Genomic DNA, 13,835 nt, shown 5'->3' with positions numbered 1-13,835 from the left:
CTAGCCTGCTGATTCGACGCCAGCTCGCTGATTGGCGGGGGCGGGGCGGGACGGCGGCCGCTGATTGGCTGCGGCGTGCTTGCGCCGGGCGCTGTGCTTCCCGAGCGCCGCAGCCTTCCCAGCCGCCGTGCGGGTCATGGTTTCGGGTCGCGGGCTTGTTGGCTGCCGGAATCTCGCCGTCCTGGGAGCCTGCGCTCGCCGCGGCCTGGGTAGGTGGGCGGTGAGCGACGCGGGGAGGCCGGCCGCGGAGGCGGTGAGCCTGACAGGGCCCGCCCGGGATGTGCCTCGGCCGCTCGTCCTCCACCCTGGGGCCGCTGTCGGGCCGGGACGAGGGGCACCGCTCCTGGGGCACGAGCTGCAAACGCCTGGCGGTGGGGGAGGTCGTTGAGTAGACGCCGAGGCGTCACAACGGCTCCCTGGTCGTGGGTGACGCCGGCCGGGCTCGGCCGCGGGACCTCCGGTCGAGACGTCGCGAGCCTTGCCGCGCACGCTCCGGACCGCCCGCGTCCGACGCGTGGGGCCGCCCGCAGGGGGCGGCCGCAAGCTGACGCTGTCTTTTATAAAAACAGGTGTCTAACGCCTCCCGGACCACCGGTAGGCAGCCGGTTGTGGTCCAGAAAAGGTTCCCGGGAGTTGAGTCAGACAAGTGAGAGGGGCAGAAGACAGAGTGGGGTAACTTGTCAGCTGGGTGCGGAAGGATTTGTGCTAGGTAAGGAAATGTTTGTTCCAGAATAGCTCACAAACCCCGTTTCGGGAACCCGGCCTCTTCCTAGGGTCTGCCCGAAAGCGAGCTGAGCTCCTCTCACTCTCTGGGTTTCCGCGTCTTCCCCGTCTCCCCCCCTCCCCAGAATATAAAAACCCATATTTTTGTTCTCTGTAATGATGTGATTGTGTCTAAAGCCCAATGAAAATGTTGTGTTTATGTCTCCACGAACAAATCACGTCTTTTCACACCGGTTTTAGCTGGGAGGGAAAACCTTCAGGTATATAGTTCTTAAAAACCAAAGGCAGAACCTTAGAACAATGTTGGGTTCCACCAAGACTTGGTTCTGTGAGCTGAGGGGCCCTGGTCTGGTCACTTCGTTCCATGCAGCTGTCTTTCCATCCACCTCTGTAATGAGTGATGTTGGACTTGCTGGCCCCCAAGGACCTTCTCTTCAAGCTTTCAAATTCAGATTTCTTACAGTGTTGCCTCTAGCGTTGTTGGAATATGTTGGTCTTGATCTTGAAATCTCCTGTAACTTGCCATCTTATCTAGCTGATGTAGCAATAGGGGCAGTTGGTTTACTTGCTGTGTTTGGGAGCTGGTTAGCAGTTAGTTGGATGACCGCAGAGCGCTAGGTAGGGAGATGGAGCGGAGAGACCATCCTTACCCACTTTCACATCTTGCTGAGCACAACCAAGGCTCTGGAGGGGCTGAAATGTCGTTACTAAGGGAAGAGCCCGTTTTTTGAGATTTCCAGAATCGCAGGTTTTCTTCCATTTAGGGACATTCGTGGAAGTGTTGGAGCTGAGAGTGTTTGCATCAGGATCCAGGCAGGAAGTGTAAGCCAGGCAGTGACTGTCCCATTTAAAGAGTTTTTTTTTCCCTCTCTGCACCTAATGCATTGATGCCAGGCAGAAAACAGGCCCAACAACTCAGACTCAGAGTAACCCTATGTGACAGAGTAGAACTGTCCCCAAGGGTTTTCTTGGCTGTAATCTTTTTTTTCTTTTTAAACTTTATTGTGCTTTAGGTGAAAGTTTAGAGTACAAATTAGTTTTTCATTCAAAAATTTTACAAATTGTTTCGTGACATTGGTTGCAGTTCCTGCATTGTGTCAGCATCAGCACTGTCTTCCTTTCCCTTACCATTCTGGGTTCTCCCTGTCTGTTCATCCAGTTTTCCTATGCCTTCATGTTGTTGCTTTTGGGCAGGTGTTGCCCATTTGGTCTCGTATGCTAGATTGAACTAAGAAGTATGTTCCTCGCATGTGTTATTGTTTGTTTTATAGGCCTGCCTAATCTTTGGCTGAAAGGTAGACTTTGGGAGTGGCTTCAGTTCTGAGTTAGCAGGGTGTTGGTTGTAATCTTTACAGGAGCAGATCGCCTGGCCTCTTCTGTGATATCATTGGGTGGGTAGGTTGGCAGCTGAGTGGAAACTGCACCACCCAGAGACCTATGGGCCCAGTTAGAGAAGTGAAAATCTATGAAAGTCCTTCACTTTTAAAATATTTTGTGGGCCAAACGAAGCATAGGCTGCGAGTCTGGGACCTCTTCATAAACAGAATATCCCAGTTGCAATCAGTGAGATGGTAGTGTTTTCAGGCAGCGCTGAGCTATTTATGGAAAAGGAGTAAGGTTTGTGGTGCCAGCACCAAGCAAGCTCTTCCCTTAGCAATCAGCACACGTTCCCCAGGCGGCCACTTCTCCACAAGGCTCACTCAGTGCCTAGAGGAAGCTGAGCACCAGTTGGAAGTTATGTTCCCTGCACTTGGGCGGTGCTCTTGTTAAGATTCTGCCTGGAAATACGTAAACAGGGCCCCTTTTTGAGGAGGAAAATGCTGAGGCCTGTTGAAATCCCTCCCCCCACCGCCCCCCACTGCTCTGTAATCCCAATTAGGCTTGGACAGTGCCAGGGCTCAGGGGAGATAGAATATCACAGAAACTTGAACATACAAAAATGTTTATTTGTTGTCCACGAAGAGAAGGGTCTAGAGCATGCCCAGGTAGCTGTCAAAAGAGGTAAATGGATACGTTTGTGTAATCCTGAAAGTGACAGTTTAGGCCATTACTCTGGCCATAGCATTTAGATAGCCCGTGGAGACGTGGTTTGTCTGTCAGTCAGTCAGTGGGTGCTGCCTGCTTTCTGACTCCCTTTCGGGAGAGGTCCCCATCCCAGCGCCTACCCCAGAATTTCACAGCTGTCTTCTGTCAGCTTTTGTGGTTTTTTCCCTTTGAGCTAAGACCTACAGGACCGTTCTACCCGTGTGTATTTTATTCAGTAGGAGTTTCATTGTGAAGCTATGTTGGTGTCCAGCTTCTGGATGAAGGTGGTGTGTCCCTCAGTCCCCATTCCTAGCAGAGTCACCCAACCCAGCTGGCCGGTGATGCTGAGTATTCGACACTTGAGTTCAAAGCAGCATGGCCAGCTCTTCATTTCTCAGGACTGGTGGTGGTGCTGCCTCATCCAAGTCTTGAATTCCTGCAATTGGAGAGCAAATATCGTTTTCTGTTTTGACCAGAGGTCCTTGGAGGCAGCGCTGGGCACTGGGTTAAACTGCTAGGGCTCAGCACTTTCACCTGGGCCCCTTTCTCTTTGTCTTTTTTCTGAGCTGGGCATGAGCAGCTTAACAGTGGCCAGAATCACAACCACAACAGGCAGTTCTGGTCCTTTAAAAGAAAAAAAAAAAAAACCCACAACTCCAACTCATGGTGACCCAGACGTGTGAGGGTAGAACTGTGCTCCACAGGGTTTTCAACAGCTGGGATCTTTCAGAGGGAGATTGCCAGGCCTTTCTTCTGAGGTGCTTGTGGGTAGACTTAAACTTCCAACCTCTGGTTAGCCGCGTGCTTAGCTGTTTGTACTGCCTAAGAACTCCTTCTTGTCCTTTTAAGGCCTTGAAAAAGAAGACAAGGGGTTTAAGTCTCAACAGCTAATTTTCGTGAACATGAGCATGAACGAGGTTCTGTTGTTCTTGGAAATAAGTGGTCAAGTGAGGGTGTTCTCATCCTTGTCAGAGGAACCGAGACCATGCTTACGTGTCTCTGGGGCTGAGTGCTGGGCTAGGGCTGAGGTGAAGCCTCGGCTGGCATGGCCTCCCTCAGATGCTGCCCTGAAGCCTCATTGTTTCCTCAGGGCCAGCCCTGCTGGGAGTCCTCTTCCATCACACCGTGCGGAAGAGCATGATGGTTGAGCAGGCCGCGATGAAAGTGGAGCTCCTGCCTGCCCTGACTGACAACTACATGTATCTGGTCATCGACAAGGACACCAAGGAGGCTGCCATTGTGGACCCAGTGCAGCCCCAGAAGGTGTGGGTCACTGGATTCGGTGGGGGGCTGGGTGGGTGGGGGGTGTTGGGAGGCTTTGGTTCTGGCTGTGTCTCAGCCTTTTGTTGTTGGGTGCCATCAAGTCAATTCCGACTCATTGTGACGCCACCGGACAGAGTAGAGCCATGTCCTAGGGTTTCCTAGGCTGCAGTATTTTGGGGGGCATGAGCAGGCCCGTGCGGGAGCCATCCAGGTCGTGGCCCTTCTCACACCTCATTGCCCAGACCAGGTGTGGCCCTTCTCACGCCTCATCACCCAAACCTGGGCAGGGCCTCGTTGCCCAGACTGGGTGTGGTCTTTCTCATGCCTTGTGTCCCAGAAGCATTTCTTCAGGCCCCTGATGGCCTCTGTAGTTGTGTCCCGGCAGCTCTGCCAGAACCAAGTGGAGAGGAGTCTGTTCCTGAATGCGTGTCTAGCCACGCTTTTCTCCCAGGGCCAGGGGATGGGGGAGGGTGGAGAATACCAAAGGCTTAGATTGGGAGATAAAAGGGACTCCGACTCTAACATGGGGGCACAGTGAACCCCCAGGACTGTTTTCTCTCTTCTTGGTTCTCTGCCCCGTGTTGTCACCTTCGGGGTGTGGCCTCAGGGCTGAGCAGCTTGGAGAAGGTATGTGTGGGGTCAGTGCTGCCCATTTGGTCCAGAGAGAAAATGGTCACCTTTCCCCCACTCTCCTAGAGTTGGGACAAGTCAGGAGTCAGGGCGAACGGGGCCACAGTGCCCAGGAGCCAGGGTGGAGAGTGGGTGTGGCCTTTGTTCTTTCTCACCTTGGTGTAGGTCATGGAGACCGTGAAGAAGCACGGCGTGAAGCTGACCACTGTGCTTACCACCCACCACCACTGGTGAGTGCTGTGCCACATCATGTTTTCCTGCCACACCACAGAGCTCTGGGGCCTGACCAATTCCAGGGTTTCCCAGCAGGAAGCTTGGTGCTGGCTTAGGAGGGACACACGGTGGGGTAGGCTCTCTGGCCTCCCAGGTGTGCAGGCAGGAGCAGCTGGGGGTGGGAACTGGGGCAGGAGCCTGGGACACTTCTCTGCCTGGAGAGCCAGAGCCATCACAGCCCTCTGGCAGAGGGACACTCGCCCTACTGGTGCTTTGTCTCTACTGGACAGATGAGGGGACAGGCTCCCACTGTATGCCTGCTGCCTTCTGCTCATGGCCTTTCAGGCCCTGACCACTTGGTCCTGTGTGATGAGGTTCCTTTAGCCTGGGGAGGGACAGATGGACGGATAGAAGAAGGGAGGGAGGGACAGCCTGGGAAGGAAGGACAGATGGACTGATGGAGGGACGGGAGATGGACCGATGGACGGACTGACTGAGGGAGGGACGGAAGGACAGATGGACCGAAGGACCGATGGACGGGGGAGGGAGGGAGGGACAGCCTGACAAAGGGAGGGATGGAAGGACGGATGGACAGAGAGGGGGACAGACAGACTGACGGAGGGTATGGGCAGGCTGGAACCATTGCGCTGTGCTCCACCTGTGTCCCCTTCTTTCCCTGTGCTCTTGAACTGGTGGCTTTGATGTCAGGGAGGAAACTAGTCTAGAAATCAGTGTTTTTTTAAAAACCCTTACTTGGAGGCTTTTTAAAAAAATTCTGAACGGAATTTTTTATTATATATTTATTAGCAGATATTCTGTGGGTGACTAATTATGGCTACTAGTGTTTTGTAGTTGGAAAAAACAAACAAAACCCACACATAACTTAGAGGCAGCTTGGAAATTCCACTTGTAATAAAATCAGCTGCAGAAGCTTTGCAGGACCGTAGTGAGTTACTTGGCAGAGCATTTTGCCATACATAACAGATAAATACAGAGTAAGGCAGATTTAAAAAAAAGGAAAAACAGAAATGAAGTGAAAGCATCTGAAAAAGCTGAGGTTCTAGTCCGGGATCCTGGTAGTGTCAAACCAGGCCAACTGTGGACGCCTACCCCAGAAGGTGACTTATCTCTGTGGTGCATACAGTGGTTGGCCTGACGCGTGGTTCCAACTACAGTATCAGAAGTGAGCCAAGGCAATGAGGGAGATTGAACTAAGTCTGTTCAGTGATTGAAAAATAAATGAACTGGCAGTTCTAGTAATGGGAAGTAGTAAGGAACCAGAAAAGAAGCACTCCCTTTGGTTGTATTGTGTGTCACTACAGACAGTTCAATTTGGTGATGTTTTTCAAAGGTTGGCTATTTAGATGCAGAGGAAGAAGGAGAATATATATGATGTCAGGGTTAAGTGCTTGGCTGCTAACAGAATGGCTGCTGGTTCAAACTCATCCAGGGGCTCCATGGGAGAAAGACCTGGCAATCTGCTCCACTAAAAAAAAAAAAAAAAACACTAAAGATGGAAAAAAAAAACCCGTTGCCATCCTGGAAGCTATATGGGGCAGTTCTGTCACGTGGGGTCGCTATGAGGTAGAATTCACTAGACAGCATACAACAACAGTTTATCACTTGCTGAATAACTAGTGGGTTTATGAAGAGGTGTTTGACCTTTCCAGTGATCGTAGAAATTCAAATTAAAACAAGGAGATTTACAAAACTAGAAAAGTAGGTAATAACAGGTGTTGGTGACAGCATAGAGAGACACATCTGAAATTATATATCTTTAAATTAGCAAAAATAAGCTGTGTTCACTAAAGAAATATTGGAAAATTCAGACAAGTAGAAGAACAAGGAGCCCTGGTGGTGCAGTGGTTAAGCACATGGCTGCTAACTGAAAGATTGGTGGTTTGAACCTACCCAGTGGCTCCATGGGAGAAAGATCTGGCCATCTACTCCTGTATAGATGACAGCCTAGGAAACCCTATGGGGCAGCTCTGTCACATGGGGTCACTATGAGTCAGAATTGACTTGACACCATCCACCACCATCACTTAGGATGAAATAAGGACCACTGAAACGCTTTTTCCTATTCCTGCTGGTAGCCAAGGCACCCGCCCTGTGAGAAACCACAGTCCACGTCTTAGCTCCTTCTCAGTAGGATCTCCCCAGAGTCCTCAGACAAAAGTCTGTGAACACTGATGGAGTAAAAGGGAAACATTGGGGTATTTTAAGATAACATGATGAGTTGAGCAAGATTCCAACACCCCTTGGTGTCAGAGAAATGTGGTTTGCAGATGGTGTGAGCTCAGTGGGAGCTATTTTTAGTCTAGAAATTTGAGTTTTAAAAAATGCAGCCGTATTTTAAGTGTTTTTTTCTCTTTTTTTCTTGTTTTTAGTAGTTGAAAACTAAAGGATGGGGGGCGGGGAGAAAAAGCCTGTGTGTGGGTTTCAGTGCAAGAGTTGCTTGTTCCAGGCTGGCCCTCCTTTTGGCTTTTTGAAACTCTTAAAGCTCTTCAAAGCTAGAAAAACATGTTTGCTTGGCTCTGAATTCTCTTTCCAAACAACTATCTACAGCAGCCAGCACCTCGATTCTTGGACGCCCCCCCCACCCCCCGAGCGCCCACCGTGCGAAATTCTGCCTCCATGGAGCTGTCCCCTTGCCTCCTTTCTCCAGTTTGGCCTCCCTCTGTGGGGTTGTGAGGCATATGGGGCCTGGCCACAGCTCGTTCAGTGTTGATGCAGACAGGCAGCGTGACCGAATCTTCGGTGCCTCCTCCTTGTCATCCCTCCCAGCATCTGGGACAGTGAAGACATGACACAGGACCCCTGGTGTGTGTCAGGCAGGGAGGCTGGGCCTGCTTCTGGCTCTGTGTAGTGGGCTCCGACCCTGGAGACTCTCCTGCTGCCCTTATGGTCTGACCCTCAGTCCTCAGTCCTCGGCCCTCGGCCCTCGGCCCTTGGCCCTCGGCCCTCAGCCCAGCCTTAAATGGACCCCTGGGGTATAGCCTGTGCCTCACACCATGAGCAAGTTGTGTATTGATAGTTTATTGGGGGAGTATTGAAAAGTATCAGCAATTGGTGCAGGCCTTGGCTTTTCTGCCTTGGACTCACCTGGGGTGACCACCAACCTGGGTGTGACCACTGGCCTAGGTGTGATGGGCCCTCCTGGGGGGCAAAGTGGGGGCCTGGCAACTGGCAGGCTGCTGTTGGCCCCTGGACCCCTGCTGGTGGCAGGCAGGCGTTTCTTCTCTAGTCACCCTGAGCCCTAGGGCGTGGCTGCTGACCATGTCTGTGTGCACACGTGTAGAGAGGTGGGGTGAAGGAACTGCAATCCACCGTGGGGGAGCCTTCACCTGTCCTTGACTTGCAGCCTCATCTTCAGAGGTTCAGGATGGAGCCCCTTTCAAAATGCAGATCCAATCATTCGGCCCTTGGAAAGCTGGTAGCAGCCTGCATGGACGGATGCCCACACACACCTCCACCCTGGCTGCCTGTTAGCTTGCCCAGGAGTTACTCCAGCCTGAGACAAGGCTCCCACACTGGGCTGCACCCAGACTATCACCCCAGGGTGTGGGCGGGAGGGAGGCCTTGGGAGTCTTCAGAGAGCCCAGGTCGTCCCAGTGTGCCCCAGAGCTTGGGAACCATGGGCTCAGGGACTCTCCAGGTGTTCAGACTTTTGTTCCTCTGCTCCAGAGCCTTCTGTAGCCACAGGGCAGGCACAGAAATGCCTACTGGGACATGGGGTGTCAGAACAAGTACCAGACGAGCAACCAGGCCTCTGTATTCAAAGACACGGGTTTCTACTTCTGAGAAATGTAGCTGGGAAAACAAAAGGCAGTTTTAGTCAGGTTTTCAAAGCAAGCAAGCAGCACCCTTTATGTCAGCAGGTAGCCCAGGTCTATTGTTTTGACTTTCAGGGACCATGCTGGTGGGAACGAGAAGCTGGTCAAGCTGGAGCCTGGCTTGAAGGTGTATGGGGGTGATGACCGCATTGAGGCTCTGACTAACAAGGTCACACACCTGTCTGTGCTGCAGGTGAGGGCGGAGCCACAGGAGGGCCCAAGAGCGGGGGGAGGTGGGGGCAGGAGGGACATGATGAAGGTACCCCTCTCCTTCCTGACACCTCACAGGTGCAGGGACCAGAGGGAAGGAGGACAGCTAACCTGAGGGTGGAGGGTCTCTCAGGGGCCTGCCTCACACCCTCATCTGGATAGTATTTGCTGCCAAAAGGTGTGACAACTAAACCAGTGTGATTGGATATGGAGGAAAAGTATATAGGAGAATTTTAAGGATACTGGGAAAGTTTCAGTGTGGGCTGTTTGAGATAGTTCCATCACGTCAGTGGTCCATTTCTTCGACACGGTCATGACGGCACTGTTATGTGGGCAGGTGGCCTTTTCTTGGGAGATGCAGCTGGCATGCTCAGTGCTCAGGGTGGCCTCCAGGGTGTCTGCAGCTGCCTTCCAAATGGCTCAGTAGAAAAGTGTGTGTGAGTGTGTTCGCAAATGTGGACAGACGGTTACAGCTAGTGACTCCACGGTAGAGCACATGGACGTCATCTTACTGTTAGCTTTTTTTGTAGGTTTGAACATTTTTGAAATAAAGAGTTGGGGGTAGGCTGGGATGGAGAAGGTAAACAAAACCAACCACCACAAACCTAAGAAGGAATGAACCTGCCTTTCTTGTCTGATGCCTAGTTTGGGTTTGACAATTTCAAGGGAGAGAGTAGAACGAGCCTCTTTGTTCTGCCACCACGGCCACCCCATTGTGTTCTAGAGTGGTCCCTCTGCCAAGTGCAGACCCCAGGGTCAGTTGCCATAGTGACCAGAGCATAGGTTCTGCCAGAAATGAGCAGAGGCTGTAGCAGGTCCCTTTGGGAGCGGGAGTGTATGGCACTGGACGTGGCACTGGGGGTGGGCACTGCTGCCTGTGTGTGACCCTGGAGGAGGCCCCAGGTGACTGGAGCACTGCTCACATTCTTTCAGGTGGGGTCTCTCAGTGTCAAATGCCTGTCGACACCATGCCACACTTCTGGACACATCTGTTACTTTGTAAGTAAGCCTGGCAGCTCGGAGCCTCCTGCTGTGTTCACAGGTGAGTGGAGAGGTGTGCCTGTTGGGTCGGGTGTGCTCTGCAAAGCTTATCTCAGATGTCTTTGGAAACCTGGGCAGAGAAGCCAAGCTTTACCTGCCAGGCAGACTGCACAGGGTGTCTGTTTTCTCTTTTCAAATTCCTGTGTGAGGAGGGCCAGCCCTCACGGGGGAGCCTGGGCCTCCAGGCAGCCCCATGGCAGCAGGGGGAGATGATAAGGGTAAGGAGGAGGGTGGTCCAGTGGCCAGTGCTGTGCCATGGGACCTGCAGTGCTGAGAGGTGGGTGATGGGTGGCCCGAACACCCCAGCGATGCTCTTCACCGACGAGGACTGTGGCAGACAGCTTCAGTAGGTGGGAGATGTTGGGGTCTGGGACCTAAGGTGGCAGCATGGGGCAGGGAGGGCAGGTGAGGAGGGCTGGATGAGGTGCCCACCGTGTAGGGCATGCTGAGGCCAGAGAACCGAGCATCCAGGTCAGTGAGCAGAGGGAGGAGAGGGACCTGGGAGAGGCCCCCTGCGAGGTGAGGGAAGGCCAGTGGATGGGAAGAGGAGAATGGAGGGAGGCTGAACGCTGGGGGAGGAGCAGGGCGGACCATGGGTACCTGCCAGGTGATCCTCTGGTGAGGGGAGTGCAAGGCCAGTCCTGGGCTGCCTGTCACTGGAGGTCAGGGCTCTTTGGGGAAGGCTCCTTTGCCGGCTTTCCCACCCCCCAGGCTCTGAGGGGCACCCATGGACGTGCCATGTGGTCCATGTGGACCCAGCAGGGCCCTGGCACCTGAGTCCCATTCACACGTGATGCTGTGCTATGCCCATGTGTTCTCTATGGCAGCACATGGGTCAGTGAGGGGGGAGGCCCACTCCCTGGGGCAGGAGTGGACATCCTGGTGGACAAGGTGTTGGGAGAGGCCCCTGAGAAGGGAACTCTGAGTGAGACCCGGATGAGGGGTCTCCGGGAAGGAGCTTGAGGTTGGGGGGTGTGAGGGATCCCTGGGGTGCAGTGGTGAGATGAGGCTCTTGGCTTTTACAGGACAGCCCTGGCTGGAAGGGGCTACTGGCTGGTGGGCAGGGAGGAGCCATGGGCTTGTGAGGGTTTTGGGGATACGGTCCATGGGGCTTGGGAGGAGTTGGGTGACTAGTGGTGTTTTTGCAGCTGTTTGAGGGCTGCTGGTGCCCATCATTGTGGCTTCAGGGTCTGGGGTAGGGGTGGGAACCCCATGTCCTGGTCAGAGAGGCCTGTCGGGTCTGCAGAACCTGTGAGCAGCAGGGGGCTGGGGTCGGCTCTCTGGCCGTCTGCCACGTGCCTCTTGCCCACTAGCAAGGTGCAAGTGAGGTGGAGGCTGTGGGCTCACCCTGGGGGGCCAGCACCCTTAGCCCAGCCCCTTGAATGGCCCAGCCGCTCGAATGGCCCAGGTGGAGTGTCCTGGGGGGTGGGAGGCCAGGTCCCCATCCATTGCCTCCCTGGCTGTCCTTTGCTTTCCAGGCGACACTCTGTTTGTGGCTGGCTGCGGGAAGTTCTACGAAGGAACTGCGGATGAGATGTACAAGGCCCTGATCAAGGTCCTGGGTCAGCTCCCCCCGGACACGGTGTGTGGCTTTCCCATCCACCCTCGTCACGGCACCTAGTACTGGTGTCTGGCCGGTGAGGCTGAGCACACTGGCCCAGGGCTGCTGCGGGGAGTCAGGGGAGGCAGGAGCTTGGGGTGGCAGATGCCCGCCCCCATGCAGCAGCAGGCCTCAGCACTGCCTGGCTCCCCTCTGTGTCCTTCCCCAGCTGTGACGCTCTTGGACAGGCAGTGGCAGCCCCGATTCCAGGCCTCTGCCCACTTCAGGAGGCCTGTGGAGGATGGGCACTGAGGGGGCTGTGCCCTCCCCTTTGTGTGGGGAAGAGCAAGAACAGAGGGGAGAGCGGTGTTAGTTCAATGGACTTTTTATTGGCGTTAAACGTGCATGCAGGTGAGTGTCCGTGTCCTCAGGGTCAGTGTCTCCAAAACCTGTGACTTCTCACGAGTGAGCATGGGAGCATCCAGAGCAAGAGCATCCAGTGTCAGGAGCCCCTCCCAGCCCCTCCAGAAGTCCTGCAAGGCAGAGGACCTGATGTGCTTGGCTTTTTCCTTTTTCAGAAAGTGTACTGTGGTCACGAATACACCATCAACAACCTCAAGTTTGCCCGCTACGTGGAGCCACACAACACCGCCATTCAGGATAAACTGGCCTGGGCCAAGGTGAGTGAATCGTGGCTTGTGTCTTGGAGTACTGGGAAGTGATGCTCCTGAGGAGCCCCTTGCATGGCAGCAGGGAGAGTCAGGGGTTGCCGGCACGGAGTGGGCAGAAGCCGTGTGCTCCAAGCTGGTGGAGGTCTGGGGCAAGGGGGTCTCCTGGTGGTCAGGGCAGTGTGCAGCCCCCAACATAACTGCATGAGCCTTCCCCCAGGCCTTGTTAGATCAGTTCTGAGAATCTGCATTTCCAGCAGGGGCCCAGGTGAATTGGAGCTGCAGGTCCCAGCCCCACACGTTTCCCACAGTGTGAGCGCCTGCTGAGTTGGGTGAAGACAGGTGGCCGGGCGAGGATGGCCTGGGGCGGGTGCGAAGGGAGTCTCCTGGACTCTAGGGGTCCATTTAGCCCTTAGTCTTGGCGAAGTCCAGTTTATTTTTTCTTTTGTGCTTTTTGTGCCCCAGCTAAGAAACCTTTGCATACTTCTAGGTCAGAAGGACTTTCTCCTAGAGAGCCTATAGTTTTAGCTTTTATGTTTAGGTTTGTGTATGGTGTGAGGTAAGGGTAATTGTTCTTAGTTGCTGTGAGTGGATTCTGTAGCGGGTCCCTGTTTTGCTATTGATACCCAGCTGTTCCAGCACCATTTATTGAAAAGACTTATCTTTTCCTCACTGAATTACTTGGTCTTTGTTGGAAAGACTATCCCATTGATCTGTTTGTCTTATCCTTGCACCAATTTATCAGATTGCAGCTGTTTGTAAAAATCTCAGTTTCTTCATCTTTGGTATTTGTGGCTGGTAAATTTGAATAATGGTCATATTTACTGGTCTTCCTCGTAGTAGTGAGTGTTAACCCAGCACTGACTGTGTTGTATTTCAGAATGATCCTTAGTCATGGTGTAAAGCCCTTCTTACTTATTGCTAGACTCTATTTTTGTGTCTGTGTTCATGAGGGATTCTGGTCTGTAGTTTTATTACTTCGTAATGTCTTTGGCTTTAATATCAGGGTAAAGCTAGCCTCATAAAATGAGTTGGAAAGTGTTTCCTCATATTTTCTGAAAGAATTTTTATATAATTGTTAATTCTTTCTTAAATGTTTGTTAGAATTCACCAGTGAAGCCATCTGGGCCTGGAAATCTTTTTGTGGAAAGATTTTCAATTATGAATTCAGTGACTTTAATTTGTATAGAGTTATTACATTCTTGAATCAGTTTTGGTAATTTGTGTTTTCAAGGAATGTATCCATTCCATCTAGGTTTTCAAATGTATTGGCATAGAGTTTTCATAATATCCTTCTTTTAATATCAATTTTGTTGAGTTTAATTTACACATAATGAACTGCATCACTTTAAGTTGAACAAGTCAATGAGTTTCGACAGATGGACATCCCAGTGCCATGACCACAATTATGATGGAGTCCCTGGTGGCACAAAGTGTTAAGTGCTTGACTACTAGTCCAAAGGTTGGCAGTTCAAACCCACCCAGAGATGCCTTGGAAGACAGGCCTGGAGATCTGCTTCTGAAATGTCACAGCCTTGAAAACCCTATGGAGCAGTTCTACTCTGTCACATGAGGTCACTGTGAGTCGGAATTGACTCAACTAACAAAACAACAATTAAGATGTAGAACATTTCCGTTACCCCCAAAAGTTTTTTCATGCCTCATTTCCCTCTGCCCCTGGATCCA

At 52.6% G+C, this 13,835-nt stretch overlaps 1 protein-coding gene across 3 annotated transcripts in view; it reads left to right on the top strand.

The window, feature by feature from the left end:
* HAGH (hydroxyacylglutathione hydrolase) overlaps window positions 1-13,835 on the top strand; it is a 33,526-nt gene that overhangs the window by 11,700 nt on the left and 7,991 nt on the right. The window contains exons 1-8 of one of the 3 annotated variants that reach the window (XM_049902967.1): window positions 125-209; window positions 570-709; window positions 3,839-4,011; window positions 4,807-4,871; window positions 8,766-8,883; window positions 9,834-9,942; window positions 11,420-11,523; window positions 12,060-12,161. In XM_049902967.1, the coding sequence (XP_049758924.1) occupies window positions 3,886-4,011; window positions 4,807-4,871; window positions 8,766-8,883; window positions 9,834-9,942; window positions 11,420-11,523; window positions 12,060-12,161 (624 nt within the window). In that variant the 5' untranslated portion in view covers window positions 125-209; window positions 570-709; window positions 3,839-3,885. Of the gene's footprint in view, window positions 1-53; window positions 210-569; window positions 710-3,838; window positions 4,012-4,806; window positions 4,872-8,765; window positions 8,884-9,833; window positions 9,943-11,419; window positions 11,524-12,059; window positions 12,162-13,835 lie in introns of those variants that run through there. The other 2 variants (XM_049902966.1, XM_049902968.1) reach the window with 2 other exon arrangements.

This window comes from Elephas maximus, chromosome 12 (genome assembly GCF_024166365.1).
Source record: "Elephas maximus indicus isolate mEleMax1 chromosome 12, mEleMax1 primary haplotype, whole genome shotgun sequence".
In the NCBI taxonomy this organism is placed as follows: domain Eukaryota; kingdom Metazoa; phylum Chordata; class Mammalia; order Proboscidea; family Elephantidae; genus Elephas; species Elephas maximus.
This window is presented reverse-complemented; position numbering and strand designations above follow the sequence as displayed.